This window comes from Micropterus dolomieu, linkage group LG23, assembly GCF_021292245.1.
Source record: "Micropterus dolomieu isolate WLL.071019.BEF.003 ecotype Adirondacks linkage group LG23, ASM2129224v1, whole genome shotgun sequence".
In the NCBI taxonomy this organism is placed as follows: Eukaryota; Metazoa; Chordata; class Actinopteri; order Centrarchiformes; family Centrarchidae; genus Micropterus; species Micropterus dolomieu.
This window is the reverse complement of record NC_060172.1, coordinates 1,910,745-1,929,280: the sequence shown is the minus strand read 5'-3', so window position 1 is coordinate 1,929,280 and position 18,536 is coordinate 1,910,745. Positions and strand designations below refer to the sequence as shown.

Sequence of the window (18,536 nt, the reverse complement as noted above, 5' to 3'; positions counted from 1 at the left end):
CAGTACCACGTTCTCCAGCGTTCCAGTTTACATGGTAACTACAGACAAGATGGCCGCCTCCGGGAGGGAAGGGGGGGGGGGGGGGGGGGGGGGGGCTCTTCTCTTCTTCTCCTGTAGCGATTGATGTTTTTCATATTTGGCATCGGATAAGTTAAATCGTCCTGCTGTTTGTCCTTCAGCCTCGTTCTCCTCCTGCTTTTAAGGCAACTTATATTTGTGATGATTTTAATAAAACATTTTTCTTAAAAAAAATTTACAAATTTCTTAATACAAACCTCGATGGCGTCATCAGTAAACACTGTATAGAAAATATATAAATATGCTTTTTCTCTTTTTCACTGTACAAATGTTCTGCAGCTCCTCCTTTTTTGTTCCTCTTCTCGTCTCGCGCCTCCTCATCAGTCTCTCTTCCCATTTTTAACCTCTTTATATGCACAATTGCTATTTACAGTGAGGGGGCGGAGCCGTGCCGAGGGAGGGGGGGGGGTTAGCTCACGAGGAGTCCGTGCAGGGCGACGGCGGCGGCGGGTAGAGGTGGTGGGAGTAGCTGCGTTCGGTGTAAGGCGACGGCGGGCAGCTCTCACAGTTCTCCTCCGCCGACAGGTACTGGCTGCGGGGGGTCGGCGGCGGCGGGAAAGGCTCCGAGTCGTAGTTGAGGTCGCTGGTGTAGCCCTTGGCGGCGGCGGCGCTGGACTTGAGCGGCGCCCGGCGTCCCGGCGTGTAGTCGCTGTCGCACACGTCCGTGCTGCAGGGGGTGGTTGGGGGGGCGAAGTGGCGGTAGGTGTAGGGGCGGTAACTGAGAGAGAGAGAGAGAAACAACACAATGAATGAGAGGCGACGTCATTTTTATTTTATCCCCATTCAAGTTAGCGGAGGGCTGAACAGGAAGACTCGACGCAGAAGTATAAATCAAGCTTAAGGTCTCGAGTTGTGTCTCAGGTGAAGAAGCTACAAACGGAGCTGCGAAGGATTTAAACCCAGCGAGCGTTCAAGACTTGAAAAGCAAAGAAGCAGACTGCAGTTGAAAGCAGCTCTGTGAGATGGAAAACAATGGGAGCAGTTTGTGGATTTCAGGAATCAGTTTCAGTGAAGTCTGCGAGTACCTGTAGGATCTGTGTGTGGAGGGACTGTTGGAGGAGTAACCAAACTCCATGGTGTACTGGGAGCGGACCGTGGCAGGAGACGGAGGAGGATTCAGGATCTGTACCGAGAAAAGACACGTCAGTTTCACTCTGAACAAAAAGGCTATAAAACTAAATAACCGACATTATCTGCAGAACCGCAGCGACGCTTTATGATCCCTCGTTTCACTTTCGTACCAGTTGCGTTTAAAAGCAGTTCGCTTTCTTTAAATTTCATTAAAGCTGCTTCATTTAAACCCAAGAAAACAAATTGAAAACTGCTGATATTTTACTTTAAATCATTATAAACGTGATTCTTTCCACCAAACCTCTTTGAAAATAAAGCGTGTTTAAAGACCCGTTAAATAAAGCGCTGTGGAGTCTGATGTTTGTCTGAATTAAGAAGCGTGAAAAACATTCAGGAAATAAAGATGAACCTCTGACAGAACACTTGACCACGGATGATTGATTGCGTGCAGTGGGAGGAGCTGAAAACTCACCGGGGGGAAGTAGGTGCCCTTGGTGCTGGACGAGCTGCTGGACGAGGCCCCGGTGACGTGAGCGCGGTCGTACGGGGGCCCGCTGCTGCTGCCCATGATGCTGAGGGAGCCAATCACAGACTTCCCTCTGGACATACCTGCGAAAGTGTTTTAGAAACGAGCGTCAGCGTCACATCCGTTAAACGAAGAGGTATGAGGTAACGAACGCCGTGTCGGCCGTCCCACCTGGCAGCGAGCTGGACAGCGAGCTGGGGTGCGGCACGTATCCCAGCGGCACAGACGACGGCCCGTGGACCACGAAGTCGTTGGTGACCGTCTCGCCGTCGTCCTTCATCTGGGGACAGAGGACGCGCTGACACACGAAATACACGGCGCCCACCACGAACAGCGCCATGACCACGCCCACGATGGAGCCGATGGTGTTGTTGGACGGAGGAGGCGGCTCCTCTGTCGGATCTGAAACCACAGAAGAAGAACAGAGACGTCAAAACACGTTAATACAGATTAACAACATAGATGAGTCCCAGAAAACGGAGTTGTTTAAAGTTTCCTCACTAAAATGTTCAGTTCAGCACATTAAATACAGAAATACACAAAAATATATGAATATTTATATATAAATATGCTAAACTATATATTTTTTTACCGAACCACAAATGTGAAAAGCCCATGAAATTAATCTTAATTTATAATGTAAGGTCGACGGTAAGCAAAAGGCGAACATCGGACAGTCTGTGGCGTGCACATAACGTGACCCCTATATTCGGCGCATCACTGCTGCTAAATGAACGAGCACCGTTATTAAAATTTCACACAATCATCTCTCTAATAAAAGGAAGAAATCTGTGTGCGTCTGTTTGCATTTTAATTATAAGCGTTCAGTCAATAGACTTTCAAACGTGGCGCGTGTGTTGCCGGGAGTGGCGTGTCGCATTTGTTGCTATTTGGACACGCAACACGTTCAAAATAAATAAATATTAGGGCTTAGGGCTGATCGCAAATAGTCGAAGATTCGATGCTTCGATGGGCGGAGCCTGATTCGCCTGTCAATCTCACAGTGGAATCTTCACAGTGGCGTTATGAAAGTAAGATGATATAATTTTGGCGATATGGGCGAGCTCGACGACTCATTTTACATAGAACTACCGGTTTTATCCCAATAACTCAATATGCAGCCTATTATGATACAAAATTCCACATTTAATGCTGTAAATAAAACTGTGAAAAGAAAGAAACTTTCAATAAATATTTTTAAAGAGCGAGAATGAATCCAAAGATTTAATTGTATTTCATATTCTTTTTTATTTTATATAATTTATTTATTATGTGTAATTTGGAAGTTTGTTTAAAAAAAATTGTAAACTTCATAATAAGCCAGCAGTAATTTAATATTTGCATTTTTTTCTCTCCTTACTGTATGAAAATAAACCGAACCATAAAAACCGAACCGTGATTTTTGTGTACCGTTACACCCCTAATAAATATACTAGAGAACAGAGCAGAGCGGCTCACACGGCGAGGCTAATGTGCGCTAGAATAAATAAAACTAACAAGCGGTGGCTTGGAGGTTAAACAGCTGTGACTCCCTGCCAGTCAGGAGCCTGTCCAGCTGCCCTTGATTTTAACCTTCCTCGACTGGCTGATAATTTGCTGGAAATTAGAAACAGGTCAGACGCTGAGATCCGACAGCAGGTGGAGACTCACAGCAGCCGAGCTCGTCAGAGTTGTCCGTACAGTCCATGTTGTGGTCGCACTTCTTGTGTTTCCCGATGCACTGACCGTTGGAGCAGGTGAACTGGTCGGCGGGACATCGAACTGCAAGACAAACGTTAAACCATCACGAAGACGCTCGTCAGCCGCGTTTACCCACAGGCGCTTCTTCTGTCACATACTGAACATATTTTCCACACACGACATTTTCTACTTGTCAACTTTTTATAATTATTTCTCTCTTTCACATCTTGATCAGCAAAGTGATCAATACACGGCGTCTGATTCTAAACGCTGCTTCTTTCTTTCTTCCTTTGTTAGGAGTTTATTCAAAGCTGCGTCCATTCTAGGGCTGCAGCTAACCATTATTTTAGTTATCGATTAATCTGCTGCTTGTTTTCTCGATTAATCAATAAGTCGTCAGGTCCAGAAATGGGTGAAAAATGTCGATCAGTGTTTCCCAAAGCTCAACAGGACGTCCTCAAACATCTTGTTTTGTCCACAACCCAAATATATTCAGTTTACAGTCACAGAGGAGAAAATAAACCAGAAAATAGTCACATTTAAGAAGCTGGAATCAGAGAATTTGGACGTTTTTTTCCTTTAAAAAAAGGACTGAAAACAATTAATTGATTATAAAAATAGTTGGTGATTCATTTAATAGTTTACAACCAATCGATTAAATTGACTAATTGTTGCAGCTCTGAGTGGGACTAACGCAGCAAAGGATAGTGCTTCACTACATGGATCTGACAGCTGTAGTTCCTTTACAGATTAAGACTGAAATATGAAAAGAAAAATATTCAATAATTGTTTGATTTATTCTCTTGAATTATACACAAACTGGAACTTAATTTTTTTTATTGAGAAGTTTATTTTGTTGAGAAAAGAGGACTGAAAAAAAGCTTTTAATTAATTTCACTCGTGCATATTTGTTGACAAAGATTTTATCCTAATTGTTTTGAATGTTGTGATGTGATCCACTGTTTGGCCTCAAGTGTTGCCCATAAAGAAAAGTTTAAAACCACAATTAACCATCAGGTTTCTTCAAACTGCCTTTAAACTCAAGAGAAATAACGATTTGATCCTTATCGTGATTACATTTTTGGCCGCATCGTCCAGCCCTAATGAAGAGTTTATAAAATATGATGTTTTGTTATAAATCTCCAAGTACAGCAGAAACGATTAGTCGGTTAATCACTTAATCTATTGACAGAAAATTAATTTTTTCTAATGTGAAGAATTTGCTGTTTTTCCTTTAAATGTTTTGAATAATGTTCATTTAATAATCATTTAAGCACCAATAAATATCTGATCGGTCTCAGCAGATGATCAGTATTAAAGGACCACATGATACCCGTCCCCGAGCAGACGTCCTACCTGCCTCACCTTCACACTTGTTCTCGTCGGAGCGGTCCTGGCAGTCGTTGTCTCCGTTGCAGCGCAGGCTCAGGTCGATGCACTGCCGGCTGTCGCACTGGAACTCGGACTCGGAGCAGACGGGACAGTCGTCCTCGTCGCTGCCGTCGTCGCACTCGGAATAGCCGTCGCACCTCCACGCCTGAGGGATGCAGTCCACCTCGCCGGACTTACAGGAGAACTGCTCCGGGGAACAGGTGGGGGGCTCTGAGGGAGGACCACGAGACCGTCAGATTCATGTTCGGTTTACCTCTGAGGTCGGCGCTGGGACTGACGGCGTTCCAGTACGACAACAGATTTACGTTGGAAAACTAAGATTGATGCCTCTGGCCATGCGTCTACCAGAACGATTTTGCACATACAAACACCGCAGCAACACGTCCACAGATGTAATCAGATAACGTTACCACAGCTTCACTACTGTTGCTTCCTTGGGTTTTGGAACGCACCATCAGCCCTGTGAAAACCAGTAAGTGGATCTTGATTTAAAGGGTCATTTAGCGACACTTACCTCCACAGGTGAGCTCGTTCTGCAGCAGCACCAGGTGGACGGGACACGAGCAGCGAGTCGTCCCGTCTCCCTTCACGATGCAGATGTGGGAGCAGCCGCCGTTGTCCCAGGTGCACGGGTGTTTACCTGCAGGGACGGAGGCTCAGGTGAGGATTTACAGTTTAGTGTACCAAGCTGGTGGGAGGAAGGTGACGTTCAGGTTTTAGCCGTTAATAATACTTATCAAAATGTGACATATTTTTTTACAGAGCTTCGTAAGGTGAAACACAGACAATGCTCTGGTCCATTTTCAGATTTTGCTTCCTCAACATGTCTTCTTTCAGACTAGTGGAAAGAAAACGTCCAAAGATACATTTAAGTAGTTTATTTTACTGCAGTTCGTCTCTGAGAGTCTGTAGATTTCTGCTAAAAGTTAGCTTTCCAACGTCTCCTCCCGCTCGCCGGCACCGTTGGAAAGCTCTCTCCCTCCTGCCCGGATCCAAATACGGTTATTTCTAGAGATGCACCAAATGTTCGGCCACCAAAATTAATCGTCCGAAAATAGCAAAACAAAAAAAACCCCAATAAATTTTATCGAACAATTACATTGACATGTCGGCAGTGGGGAAGCATTTTTAGGTGTCGCCGTTTGTAGACGCTGTCCATCTGTGGCTGACTTCTTAGAAAAGAACCACTTTGAGTGTTTCTGTCACTCGTCTGTGAGAAGGAGATTAAGCTAGCCGCACCTATATTTGGAGTGCACACGTATTCCAGCCTTTACGGTAAGTGAAGCGGCCCAGAGCGAGCTGACAGGCAGGTTAGAGACTTTATCCTGTCAGTTTGTCTCTTTAGTATGAAGAGAGGCTGTGAAGTCTTCATGTTACAACATTATTTATCAAACCGGGTCGGACTGGATGGATTTAGCACGAGGAGGAAACACATGTGACAACGTCCGGTTTTCAAAATAAGGCGTCTGTACAGGATGGAAATAATATTAATTGGATTATATTCACAGAAAGTAGAAAACATATTACATGAGTCCATTAAAAATAAATGGACTCATGGAATTTACTTCACTGGACCCCCTCGGGCCCCGGACCCCCCGCCATAGTCTCTCCACATCCAAGAATTTCTGTGCATCCCTAGTTATTTCATTTGTACCAGAAACAAATCATGAAAGCATAAAGCTGGGTTTAAGCTACGCCTGAAATCTCATTGGCTAGTGTCAATTTCTGACATCGTGATTGGTTTAGATGCGTCACGTGGCTCTGTCTGTGTGACTGTTCAGACATGCTGTTACTCAGTTATCAGTTTAATATGTTTTAGATGTTCTATATTATTGTTCCTAAGGATTTGATATTGGTCCTGTATTTTTATTATAAATTTGTGGAATTTAACTATAGATGACTTTGAGCCTGAAATTCAGCAGTTATATACACCAAATTTTTCGGTTGTCTTCCTGACTTTATTCTGAAGGTGTTTACAGAGGGGTTTGTTCATATACCATTCAGCACCTGAATTATAGAACAATTTATTCCCCAAAACATGGCGAAAATAGATTTTTTTTATGCCTGTTGAGAGTATTTGAAAGCATAGAAATCCAAAATCCCCTCTGTAAAAACATTTGAGTCTAATATGTCAACAAAATAAACAATAATTTTGAACCTGACTTAATCCAGAGTTCAGATTTCAGGTGTTAATAGATGCAAATGAGCGCATATTTAATTAGATACGGCCTCATTAGCATATTTAAACACACAATCTCCGAAAACGTGTAATACAAAAAAATATTGTCTGAATGTAAGTAATCAACTAGGAAAGTTTCATGGCGATATCTGTTAGTTAAATTTTTTACCCTATTCACCTGCAGCTTCAGGAACATCCAGTACAGTTCTAAGATAAAACACCAGCCTGTTTCCATTTTGTATTTCTAAAACAAGACGTTGCTGTAAAGACCTGGTGCTGTGACGGGGACTCACCGTACTCCCTCATGTCCAGCTCGTGGACGGCGTGGATGTCGCTCAGGTAGGCGATGCGAGCCTGGATCTTGGTGCGTCCCTCCCTCGTCGTCTTGTCGATGCGTTCGATCATCTGCTGCTGCTTGTCGATCCAGTACAGGTGGTTCCCGAACACCGTCAGACCCACCGGCTGCAGGATGTTGGAGTCCGCGATCACGATCCGATTGGCTCCTGGATTTTTTTTTTAATTTTTTTTTTAAAGAAGCACAGAGGGGATCGGGAAAAAAAACAAACAAAACAAGGTTGTAGGGCAAAAAACCTCAGGAGCAAAGGCAACAAAACGGGTGAGAAACTGAGGGGTGAGGCAGGAGGGGAGGCAGGAGGAGTGGACAGCGATACACCGAGGTCAGCTACAAGGCAACAGAGAACAGACTACAAGAGCTAAACACCAGAGTATGGTCTTTCACCCAGCTGGTGTAGGACTCGACTTTAGAATTTATTTAAAATAAATGTCACTACACTCCTAAATTCAAATGTTCTCAGTGCTCAACAGTGGCCCTTCTGCTTCCTGGTTAATTCTGGGAAATGGAGACAACGTGGTGAAATATTTGTTATTGATGGGAGCGTCCTGACGGGGGCAGCAGCAGCCTCTGCAGAGTAAATCTAAGTTTCTCTAAACTGTCCTGTTCAGTCTTGCGTCTGGAAGCGGGAGCTCAGGAAACCAGGACCCGGAGTGACGGTGTGCTGTTTACAGATGCTTTACATTCCTGTCGGCCTGCGTGGGGCTCCGGGGAATCGCAGGAATGTGCTGAGCATTTGAGGATTTCAACGCACAAACCTCCTCGAGTGCTTCAGCTGCTGCTCGACTCCAGAGAAAACTTTATTCAGAGCACTGATCCACCTCCCTAAAGCCTCGTTTCCACCAAAAGTACCCGGGTACTACTTTTTAGTCCCCGGATCTCTTTTCATGGAACTAGCGAAGATTAGGCAAATTCACCAGCTGACGTAGGCTGCAGGCCTGCACGCCGTACTAAGCGTTGTACAGGCATCATTATTTGTAACCATGAGCAACATTTATAAATGAACATCAGATCTGACAGGAACATAATGAAAAACTACAGGCTGTGTTTGACCATTAAAGCAGCTTTTTTTGTGTGGGGGTATAATAAAGAGACATTTACACATTTACACGTCTGTGTCGCCTGAGCGTCGGAGGAACGGGATGTTCAACGAGCTTTATTACCTGCTGTAATCAGCTGTTCCGCTTGTTTTGGAGAGGAGGAGACCGACTTCAGCTCCGTGCAGAAACCTCCTAGATCCTAGAACTAAATTCAGACCCTGGTCCCTCCTCCAAAGGTTCCTGGTTCCGGGGTCTAGTTCCTTTGGTGGAAACGCGGCTTATTTCAGGTGAAGTTTGACTGGGGCGGTGTGGCGGCCTAGTTACGTTTGGACAGGTGTTTCCCCCCTTTCCAGTCTTTATGCTAAGCTAATCAGCTGCTGCTATAGTTTCTTATTTAGCGTAGAGACACGACAGAGCATCCAACTCTCAGGGAGGATGAGAAGACGAACATTTCACTGAATGTGGAACTGCTGCTTTAAGAAATGTAAAATGAGAGATGATTTACTGACGTTCTGTAAACTGTAGTATTTTTGGTCTCTGCCTTTGATCAATGTAAGTCATCGCGATAAAAACTTGTGGATGTAAACAACTACTTTCTGTTTTTTACGGTCTTAAAAGACTTAATTAAGAAATTCTAAGAGGAACGTTTATTTTCTCTGACATACTGAAAATACCTTATTTTAACTTCAGTACTCTCTCCCGCCCTCCTGAGCTCTGATGTGTAACGGCGCCCTTCAGACTCACCTGACAGGTCGCTGCTCTCGATGCGTCGCAGGTCCGAGTCGACCCAGAACAGCTTCCCCACCTCGTTGTCGATGGCCAGAGCGACGGGTTTCCCCAAACCGCTGAAGAACAAAACCTCCCGCTCTGTGCCGTCCAGCGCCGCCCGCTCGATCTTCGGAGAGCGCTCCAGCAGGTTGGTGAAGTACATGTACCTGCAGACAACGAGCAGGGAAACGGCTCCATGAAGCCGGAACCAGAGCATCCTAAATAAAGAGCCGGACCCGGAGGACACTCACCCTCGCTCCGGGTTGACCACGATGGCTCTGGGCTTGTCGTGCTCTCCTCGCAGCACCACGCCGACTCTGCTGCCGTCCGTCCGGGTGACGTTGATGACGTTGGTGACCTCGCTGGTCCAGTAGATGAAGCGGCTGTAGATGTCGATGCTCAGGTCGTACAGCTGCAGACCCTGACTGGGTCCGGTCAGAGAGCTCGACACCACCGTCATGCTCTGACAGGACGAGAGCAGAGAGACGCCGCGGGTCAAAGACACATACGGGTTCTCTGAACAGTTTGTGCTCAGAGGCTACTGAAGAGACATCCTGTGGAAGCTGAACGCCACATTTTTCTGGTCTCCTCTCACCTGGTTTCCGTCCTCCTGAGCTCGGCGGATGACGTTCTGCTTGGAGTCGATCCAGTACAGCTGTTTGTCCAGCGGGTCGTAGTCGATGGCCCGGACGTTCCTCAGGCTGTGGATCGGCAGGATGATGTCGGGACTCTGCTGCTCGTCGATCACCATTCGGTTGATGGCCGTCTTCTGGCTGAACAGCAGGAAGGACGTCGGGGCTGAACAACAAAGAGGGAAACATTAAAAACATGAATGTCTAATTATACTTTTACTCCAAGTGGGGTAAAAACAATATCAAGTCTGGCTAAGGATGAACCAGGTCAAACCTCCCGACAGTTAACATTACCGTACACATTTTAATTATTATGATAACCGTGTTTGATTAGCGCGCTTAGGAAAAAAAACTCAACGTGGGTTTGTTTGGGTCAACGACAACACGGCGGAGATTCTTCAGCCGCTCTGAAGTGTGGTCGTATTTAGGTTTTTATAAGAGTGCTGAAGGAAACTTTTAGCTTTGGTTTGTCTGTCTGACTTGCATAAATACATAAATTCTAAAAATACAGAAATTCTGTAACAAAAATATATAATATTTAATTATATATATTATTATTAATATTTAATTTTAATTTATTTATTTATTATTTTTGGTCGCCCCCAAAATGAAGAGCTGAGCTACCTGGTGAGTTCAGAAAATATGTGACTGATACTTGATTCCAGCAATTGTTGCAGTTAGCATAGTGACTGATCCAAACTCCATTCGGAAAACGAGCATTTTAAAACTTGTTTGCTTGTCATATTTGCTGACAGACCTGAAAAAGCATGAATTAATATTTTTAACAAATCAGCATCATGATGTTGTTTTTTTCTGCATCAGTTTGATCCGTTTATTGCAACTAAATCACAGCAAATTGGTTATTTTATTTTATTTTAGCTGTGGCTGGTTGTGTGTGAAAACTTGTGCGAGTGGTCCAGAGGTCAAAGTGACGCGTTTTGTGTGAAACCAGCATACGATGTTGTATAAAGGTAATAATATTTCATTACTATTTCTTATTTGATGGGCTATTTGGGATAAAGCATAAAATTAAGCATTCAATTTTAAAAGTTTAATAAATGCAATAATGAGGTTTCCTACGTCAACAAGTAATCGTGTTTAAAAATTGTAAATTTGACCAAAATAATCCTGATTATGATTCTTGCGATAATCAAGCAGCCCTATAAGGAACTTCACCGATTTCTTTTAGTCTCTTAAGTTTCCTGGATGCGTTTAAATATTTCACAGCTGCCTGGTGAAGTGTCTCAGATGTTGTGGTTTGAACAGCTCATGTTATGCAGGTTCACGCCGGCCTCACCGCTGCAGGTCTTGTTGTCGTAGTTAAGGGAGAAGTGGGCGGGGCATCCGCAGACGAAGCTGCTGACGGGCACGGCGAGGCACAGGTGGGAGCAGTGTCCGTTGGTGGAGGCGCAGGCGTTCCAGCCGCCCTGTCTGGACGAGTGGAACACCAGGATGTCCATGACGTAGTCCAGGTGGCCCTGGATGACGGTGCGGTTCTGACCGCTGGTCTTGTTGGCCCGCTCGATGCTGCGCTGGCTCCAGTCGGTCCAGTAGATGTAGTCCTGGTACTGGGTGAGGCCGAAGGGGTGAGGGAGGTCGTCGGCTATCACCTCGCGGTCCTGACCTGCAGGGAATCGAGACACACGGGAGATGTTTTTGTCAACTGGCTGAAACGTTTTCTCCAAAAACTAAATAGAAAGTGACTCTTTTTATATTCTCATGTTTGTCTCTGTACAGTTTAATGTTCTTCGGATAAACGCAGGAAATGTCTGGATCTGCTGGACTTGATCAAAGCCTGGTTTATCCGCCAGGTTTAATTATGATATTTATATAAGTTGTCATGTTTGATTTTATGTATTTCAGACAACCGTGTTCACAACAATCCCACAGGAAAATAACCTCCGAACCAAAACCAGACGAAGTCTAAATAATGAGGAACTTGTGAAAACAAAATGTTTTGCAGATTTTCTCAGTGAACAAAAACTAAACAATGTGAAAGACTGTTATTTAGCTGCACTAATAAGCAGCAGCTTTGTCTCTCTGGTGGTAAACGTTGGCTACAGAGATAAAAAATAAACCCATATTTAGCCGACAGAAATATTTCCAACACTTCTAAACTTGTTTCAAACATGTCTGATTTTTTCACGGCATACAGGAAAGCACCAATATCAAGATTCACCACTTGGAAGGACTAAAAGTTAAAAATACACAAAGAAATAGAGTAAAATTTTGAGCTAAAACTCAATTAAAACCAAGTGCCAAACTTTACACTGCATCACAAAACAGATGAAAAATAATAAAGACTCTGGTGCAGCAGACGTCTGCCTGTGAGGGTTATTTTCTGTCCTCGCCCCGAGCCAAGACCGAGGCCTGCACACAAAATTGGTAGTGTTGTAAGAGCAGTGAGAGTGTGTGCTGAGCCTCTGGTCTAATAACAGCGTCGTTTTAGGAGCTTTCTGTGAGGAATATTTTGGTCCTGGTTTACGTCCACCGACGTGCTGAGTGGGGGAAACACTTCAGGACAGAACTCCACAGAGCACAGCAGCTTTTGTTTCTGCGGCAGCAGAGGAAGGAACAGTAGAAACGGTATAAAGCAGAGAGGACAAGAAGAGGGACGACAGACTGTTGCAATTACACCTTCAGCATCTTTAACGTACTGACGGCCGGCAGGTCCTGGTGGCAGCTTTCGGTCTGTGCACGCAACTGTTAAGTTCACAGTCACATGATACACCGTTGGGAAGCTTAAGTCCTCATGATTCGACCAATGCAAACCAGTACAATCAAGATAGACGAGACTCACCTATGAAGCCTCATAGAAATCCACCGATTTATTATATTCAGACTTAAACGGTCTTGTTACGTTGTCAAAGGTCCAGACGAACCACTCCAGTAAAAACATTTAGTCCAAAACACATTATTCCATCAGTAAATCCCCAGGGACTGCTGCCCCATCGCTTTCCATTAACTGAAGAAACAGAACAGAAGTGCCTAATATTTCATTATAACCGTAATAACTCTGGAAGTAAATAACTGCGGTATCTTGATTTCAAAATGTCTGCTGAACTCTGACTTTTTGATTGACAGCTAATCCAATAGGAGCTCTCATGTCCGTTTCACAGCCTACAACAGCCAATGAGAGCCCGCGCTGTAAGGACGGGCCAGCCCGTTAGTTCCTGGGTAGGCCGAGCCAATTGCAACCAATTGGCGCTTTGTGTAGCCAATAAACTTCTGAAAATAAAGCCCCTTTTCCACTGCACAGTAACAGCTTGGGGCGGCACGGTGGTCCGGTGGATAGCCCCAGAGTTTGCGTGTGATCCGCCTTTCGCCTGATCAGCTGGGATTGGCTCCAGCCCCCCGCAAGCCTGTACGCAGGATAAGCGGTTGACGATGGACGGAACCATCTCGACTCGCCTCTGTTTGGTTTTCCATTGTGGAAAAGTTGTACTTGTACCTGCTACCAGGTACTTTTGTTCGTATCACATCTGTCACGGTTCCAAGCGAGATGAGAAGATACTAAAATGTGACGTGAGGTCAGAGAGAGTCGTCACTATTCACTGCATCATCACTGCGCGCCAAAAGAAAGTTTTATATTTTACAGGTTTCGTATAGAATTTCAAGTTTTGAGGTGAGAAATCTATGACAACCAGCTAAATTGAGGGGTACTATCTGCACTGGAAAACGGAGCAGGGCCAAACCGAGTCGAGTCGACTTGAACTGGTACTGGTGATGGAAAAACGGCATAACTGAAGATATCCAGCTTCAGCTAGGAAGTTCATGATGTACCGGCAAACGAACATCTGCGGAAAGTTGCCGGCTAATATGGAGGGACGCCGTTTTTGAGAAAAAAACAAAGCTTAGTCATATCATAAGGCTTCTTGCTGTGGCCCCACAGTCATTTCCGGCTGTAGTTTTCTGCATGCACGTGTTTGCAATTACTTTCAAGTGGAAATGAAAATCGATTACTGTTAGTGTGTTCAAACTTAGGAGGTTAAACTCATTAAAAACCAAGTCAGGGGCTACTGTCAGTTTGTGCCAAGGCCCCTGTGAATCTGTCTCCTGACATATGTTTAATTAATTAATAAATAATGAAAAAGCAGGTCAGAAAAATACCATTCCAACTTTTTCTGCTGAAGGTGTGAAACTTAATTGTAATAATTGAAATAAAAGTCTATCTTCGCATTGCTGTGGTGGATGTAAACGCCACGCGGGAGATATTTATTCTTACAAATGTCGACACTCACCGAGCATGTTGGACGATTCGATGAGCGTTGTGTCGAGGTCGGTCCAGTAGAGGCGGCGCTCTGCGTAGTCGATGGTCAGTCCGTTGGCTCGGCCCACGTCGGCCACCAAAGTGATCCGACCCGTCCCGTCCATCGCCGCTCTGTCGATCTTTGGTTTCCCGCCCCACTCAGTCCAGTACATGTACCTGCGGAGAGGAAGCACCAGGCGCTCTTACCCGTCTCTGATCCATCAGAACCCTGACATTTCAGCCTCTTTTATTGCTTATGCTTCAAATGACCAAGGCTGCAACGATTAGTCGACGTAATCAACGTGAAATTTCATTGTCGACGCGTCGTTACATAGATGCCGTTTAAGGGAGAGATCGCAATCTAACCGCAGTGCACTACAGGAAGTGCTGGGAGCAGTGTCGCTTCCTCTGTCTGCCATGACTGCTCGCGAAGAAGCGGAAAGTAAAGTAGAAAGAGGCGAACAGCAGAACGGCTTTTGTTTTTACACGTTTTGTTCACTATTTCATCACTAAATACACTTTTAAAGCAGCTTTGAGTAGAGAAATCGACTGTGTAGAACTGAATATTGGCAGTTTAACCAAAGTTGATGGCGAATCGAAAATGTGCTCAAACGTTTTCGGGGTTGAGAAGCTCCACAAGCGCCCGCGGGGTTAGCGGTGGCGGCCGGCCGGTGCCAGTCACGCCCACAGAGCGCTCTGGTCCCAGTTACACAAACCACTGCAGCAGCAACAACAACAGAGGAAAGGCAGTGTTTCCTATACAGTTATTTTATACTGATTGTTATTATTATCTTTTTTTTCTAGGCCTATTTAAAATCTTATTTGATTGCAGCTCAGCGCCGCAGCGTCTCTCCCCCCCCCTCCCTCGTGAACACCGCAGCACAAATCTGTCCAACGCAACGCTGGCAATGTCGGAGACCCAGCTTTAAAAAACTTGTTAGTAGTGAGTAATGTACGTCAAGGAACATCTGGCTCGCGGTGTCGCCTACAGAACTTTCTCCACTGAGTTACTGCCTAAAACCTATAAGCACTTTTGAAAAAGAACTTTATTGTTCTAAAAAGACATTGTTAGTGTACAGATGTGGTCACACTACTTGCTTTTAATTTGCTTTTCTTTAATATAGTTCCAAAGCAAAAATCTTTGTTCGACAGTTAAAGTTTGTATAAGGATATAGGAGGAGCCGTCTCGTCTTCTTCCCTGGTTTCCCCCTGGCGCTGATACTGGTGTTCATTCTGAAGAGTAAACCTCGTTCACTTAATGGTAACGTTAGCTAGTCAGGCTGAGTGTTGGAGATCAGTAATTCAGTTTAATTAGTTAAATGGTGACAAAAATAATTGTGACTAATCGAATAAATAATTAAGACATTAGTCGACTATGAAAAGTTGCAGCCCTACAAATTACACTTAATTCCTTTCACCTTACTTTTAAAAAACAAACAACTCCTCACAGAAAATGGTAGTGGCGCCAACTTCTTCAGGACTAGGACTAATTTATCTGAAAAACTGAACCTCCAGGGTTCTCACCCTTCAGCGGGATCCAGAGCCAGAGCTCGTGGACTGTCCAGATCCTTCCAGACCAGGACCTGCCGGTGCTGCCCGTCCAGTTTGGCCACCTCGATGCGATTGGTGCCGGTGTCGGCCCAGTACAGGTTCTTCCCCAGCCAGTCCACCGCCATGCCCTCCGGGTAGTCCAGACCGAACTCCACCACGTGCTCCAGAGCGCTGCCGTTCATGAAGGCCCGGCTGATGGTCTGCAAGGGGGACGAATTATTGATTATTGATCATTCACGTGAATAAGGAGATGCAGGCTGTTAGGACAGAACTGTATTACTGTAACGTCTTAAAAAGAAGCAACTTTAAAAGAGCGGCATCACGACAGCGCCGTGTTTCCTTTTTGTCCCCACGCAGGCCTGATGTAGATATATATCTATATCAGGATGATCAACAGGAGGAGCGTGTTTCTGTTAGTGGTGGTCACAGGAAATTGATTTTCTTAATATTACTTCATGGCCCCATGTTTAAAGTCATTTCTGCACCACTGCTGTCACGCTAACTTAATGTCACACCGTGTGTCATCTCATGTTCGGCTGTTACTTCAACACCACATATTTCACAAAATTCAGGAGTGGCGAAAAATTTTGTATTTTGTGGGTTTCGCGCATGGGCGTGGAAAAATGGCTCGCTAGCGCCCCCTACAGTGCAGCCCCCGGGTAAAGTTTCACCTACATGTATGTAATTTCTGTGGTACGTGTATCATGTCCAGACGCATAAAAAAGCCTCTTGGAGCAATTGCCTAAACCCAACAGGAAGTCGGCCATTTTGGATTTAATGGTCATTTTTGGCGATTTACACACTCCATACTTTAACGAACTCCTCCTCGGGATTTAGTCCGACCGACCTCAAATTTCTGCTGTACCTTCTAAAGGCATTGACGATGAAAAGTTGTGCTATCTGTGAGTTTTCGTTGATGGGCGTGTCCGTGGCGTGGCGTCAAAGATCAACTCTTGGCCATGACACAGGAAGTTGTTGTAACTTCAGTGTACATGCTCACATTTGAACCAAACATTACGTGCTTGATAACGGTCATGCCCCGAAGACATCTACACGCCAATATTAATTTATATTCATAGCGCCAAGTGCTATGTAGCGCTGCCGCACCGGCAGAGCTCCAGAATATGTAACGCGGCCGGCTCACACCCGGACGCGCTACAAGTGCGAGGGCCCGCCCAACGCTGCTTGCAGCTTTAATTATTATTAATATCATAACAGAGCAGTGATGAGGAATTCACATTTATTTTAAAATACTCTGCTGTGATCATTGAGTTAATGAACTTTATGTGTCTCTTTTTGCAGGATGACTGAATTACGTTTTGATGCTTTCGTGGATAAAATATATATCTGTTATACTAATCTAATATTAAACTAATAGAAAAATACTCTTGACAATATCAAAGTACTCGTTGCATGAATCGATCGCAGCCCTACACAGGAAAGTCTTCTACTTTCACCTTTAGCCCAAATGTTTGTCTGAGGCTCTGAAGAAAATAAACGGAACCCTCTTCTATTTGTACCGACGGGGATGACGAGGATCTCATGTTCAGTCTGGAGAAGAAGAAGAAGAGAGAGGGGATGGAGAGATGGAGCAGGGGTTATTCCCACCCTGGCGTCTCCTGGGAGCCCATTACAGCGGGGCCTCCAGCCAACCAGCAGGACGTCTGCGCTCATGCGTCCCCGCTCTCTGAAACTCACCTTCAGAGTGATGTCGGTCCAGTAGATACGGTTATCGGTGACGTCGAAGTCGAGCGCCGAGGCCTCCTTGACGCCGGTGAGCGGGATGGCCACGTTGTTGTTGTTGGTCTCCAGGGAGATGCGGCGGATGTCGGTGTGGCGTGAGAAGAGCAGGAAGGCCTCGGGGACGATGCAGGTCCTCATGTCGGCGATGAGCTCCAGGCCGATGGGACAGCCGCACTGGACGCCCTGAGGCTTGTAGAGACAGAGGTGGCTGCAGCCGCCGTTATTCTCCGCACACGGGTTCGTACCTGGGGGGGGGGGCACAGGTGAGACATTCAGAGGGGACGGGTTTATAGATGTTGCAGAGACGGCTCGGATAAGTAACCTTTATGTTTCTGGCCAACTTTAACTATAGTCAGCAACAAATCCCACATTTACAATTCAATTCAAAATCCGTGCATTCAGACCAAATCCTTGCATCTACTGACTACTGCCGATTACTGCGATTACAACAGCGGTATGAAGCCAGAGTGAACATTTTGCTGGGATTTAATTGCAATAAACGGATCAAACTGATGCCGAAATAACAACAACATGATGTTGATTTGTTAAACATATGAATTCATGCTTTGTCAGGTCTGTTAGCAAGACAGCAGGACAACAACTTTTAAAATGATTGTTTTCTGAATGGAGTTTGGATCCATAAGGGCTACGTTACAACATAATATATAAATTATTTCTTAGTAAAGCTGGAATCACGGCAGTTAAACTACCTCGCTCACTTTGCTCCAAGAAATCTCTCCCTTGAACTATTTATCAAATATTTGTCAACTCAAATTAAACAGCGACAAGTCAATAACTTCAGAAATACAACAATAAACAACTTGATGATGATCTAGAATGAAATCTCACTACGCAGAGAGAGCACAAACTGTTGCTCCTGTTTTCCATCACGGACAAGAGTTCATCTCCAGCTTCTCTTGTTCCATGTAACTATCACGAAATCACCAAACAAAGATCCCCACGATACGTTTCAGCTTGTTACCGTGAAGAGCTGCGACCTCTGACCTCTGGCTCTAAGCTCATTTAGCCTGTAGCTGGAACATTAACAAGCTTAACAACCGTAAATTAGGGCTGAACGATTAATCGTTTTCAAATCGAAATCACGATTTGAAAGAACGCGATTAGCTAATCGTGACGACGGCGATTAAATGTAGATTAATTATACACAGAGCATCTAACCCGTTTCAAACAGTCTTGCAGTTACAGATTCATGCCGTTGTTATCCTCGTGTGACAATCCTGCTCGCCAACCACAAGCGCCATGCGCCTCCTGTTA

At 44.9% G+C, this 18,536-nt stretch overlaps 1 protein-coding gene across 2 annotated transcripts in view; it reads right to left on the bottom strand.

Annotated features, from left to right (window-relative positions):
• Positions 1-89: 89 nt before the first annotated feature.
• The window catches only part of lrp6 (low density lipoprotein receptor-related protein 6), a 22,292-nt gene continuing 3,845 nt past the window's right edge, over positions 90-18,536 (bottom strand). Inside the window, exons 4-17 of one of the 2 annotated variants that reach the window (XM_046039913.1) lie at positions 15,492-15,580; positions 13,960-14,144; positions 11,016-11,342; positions 9,682-9,884; positions 9,338-9,549; positions 9,063-9,253; positions 7,220-7,429; positions 5,262-5,387; positions 4,712-4,957; positions 3,326-3,436; positions 1,847-2,077; positions 1,622-1,758; positions 1,104-1,201; positions 90-796 (exon numbers count right to left, since the gene is read on the bottom strand). In XM_046039913.1, coding sequence (XP_045895869.1) covers positions 493-796; positions 1,104-1,201; positions 1,622-1,758; positions 1,847-2,077; positions 3,326-3,436; positions 4,712-4,957; positions 5,262-5,387; positions 7,220-7,429; positions 9,063-9,253; positions 9,338-9,549; positions 9,682-9,884; positions 11,016-11,342; positions 13,960-14,144; positions 15,492-15,580 — 2,670 coding nt within the window. In that variant the 3' untranslated portion in view covers positions 90-492. The remainder of the gene's footprint in view (positions 797-1,103; positions 1,202-1,621; positions 1,759-1,846; positions 2,078-3,325; positions 3,437-4,711; positions 4,958-5,261; positions 5,388-7,219; positions 7,430-9,062; positions 9,254-9,337; positions 9,550-9,681; positions 9,885-11,015; positions 11,343-13,959; positions 14,145-15,491; positions 15,581-18,536) is intronic. The other variant, XM_046039914.1, reaches the window with a different exon arrangement.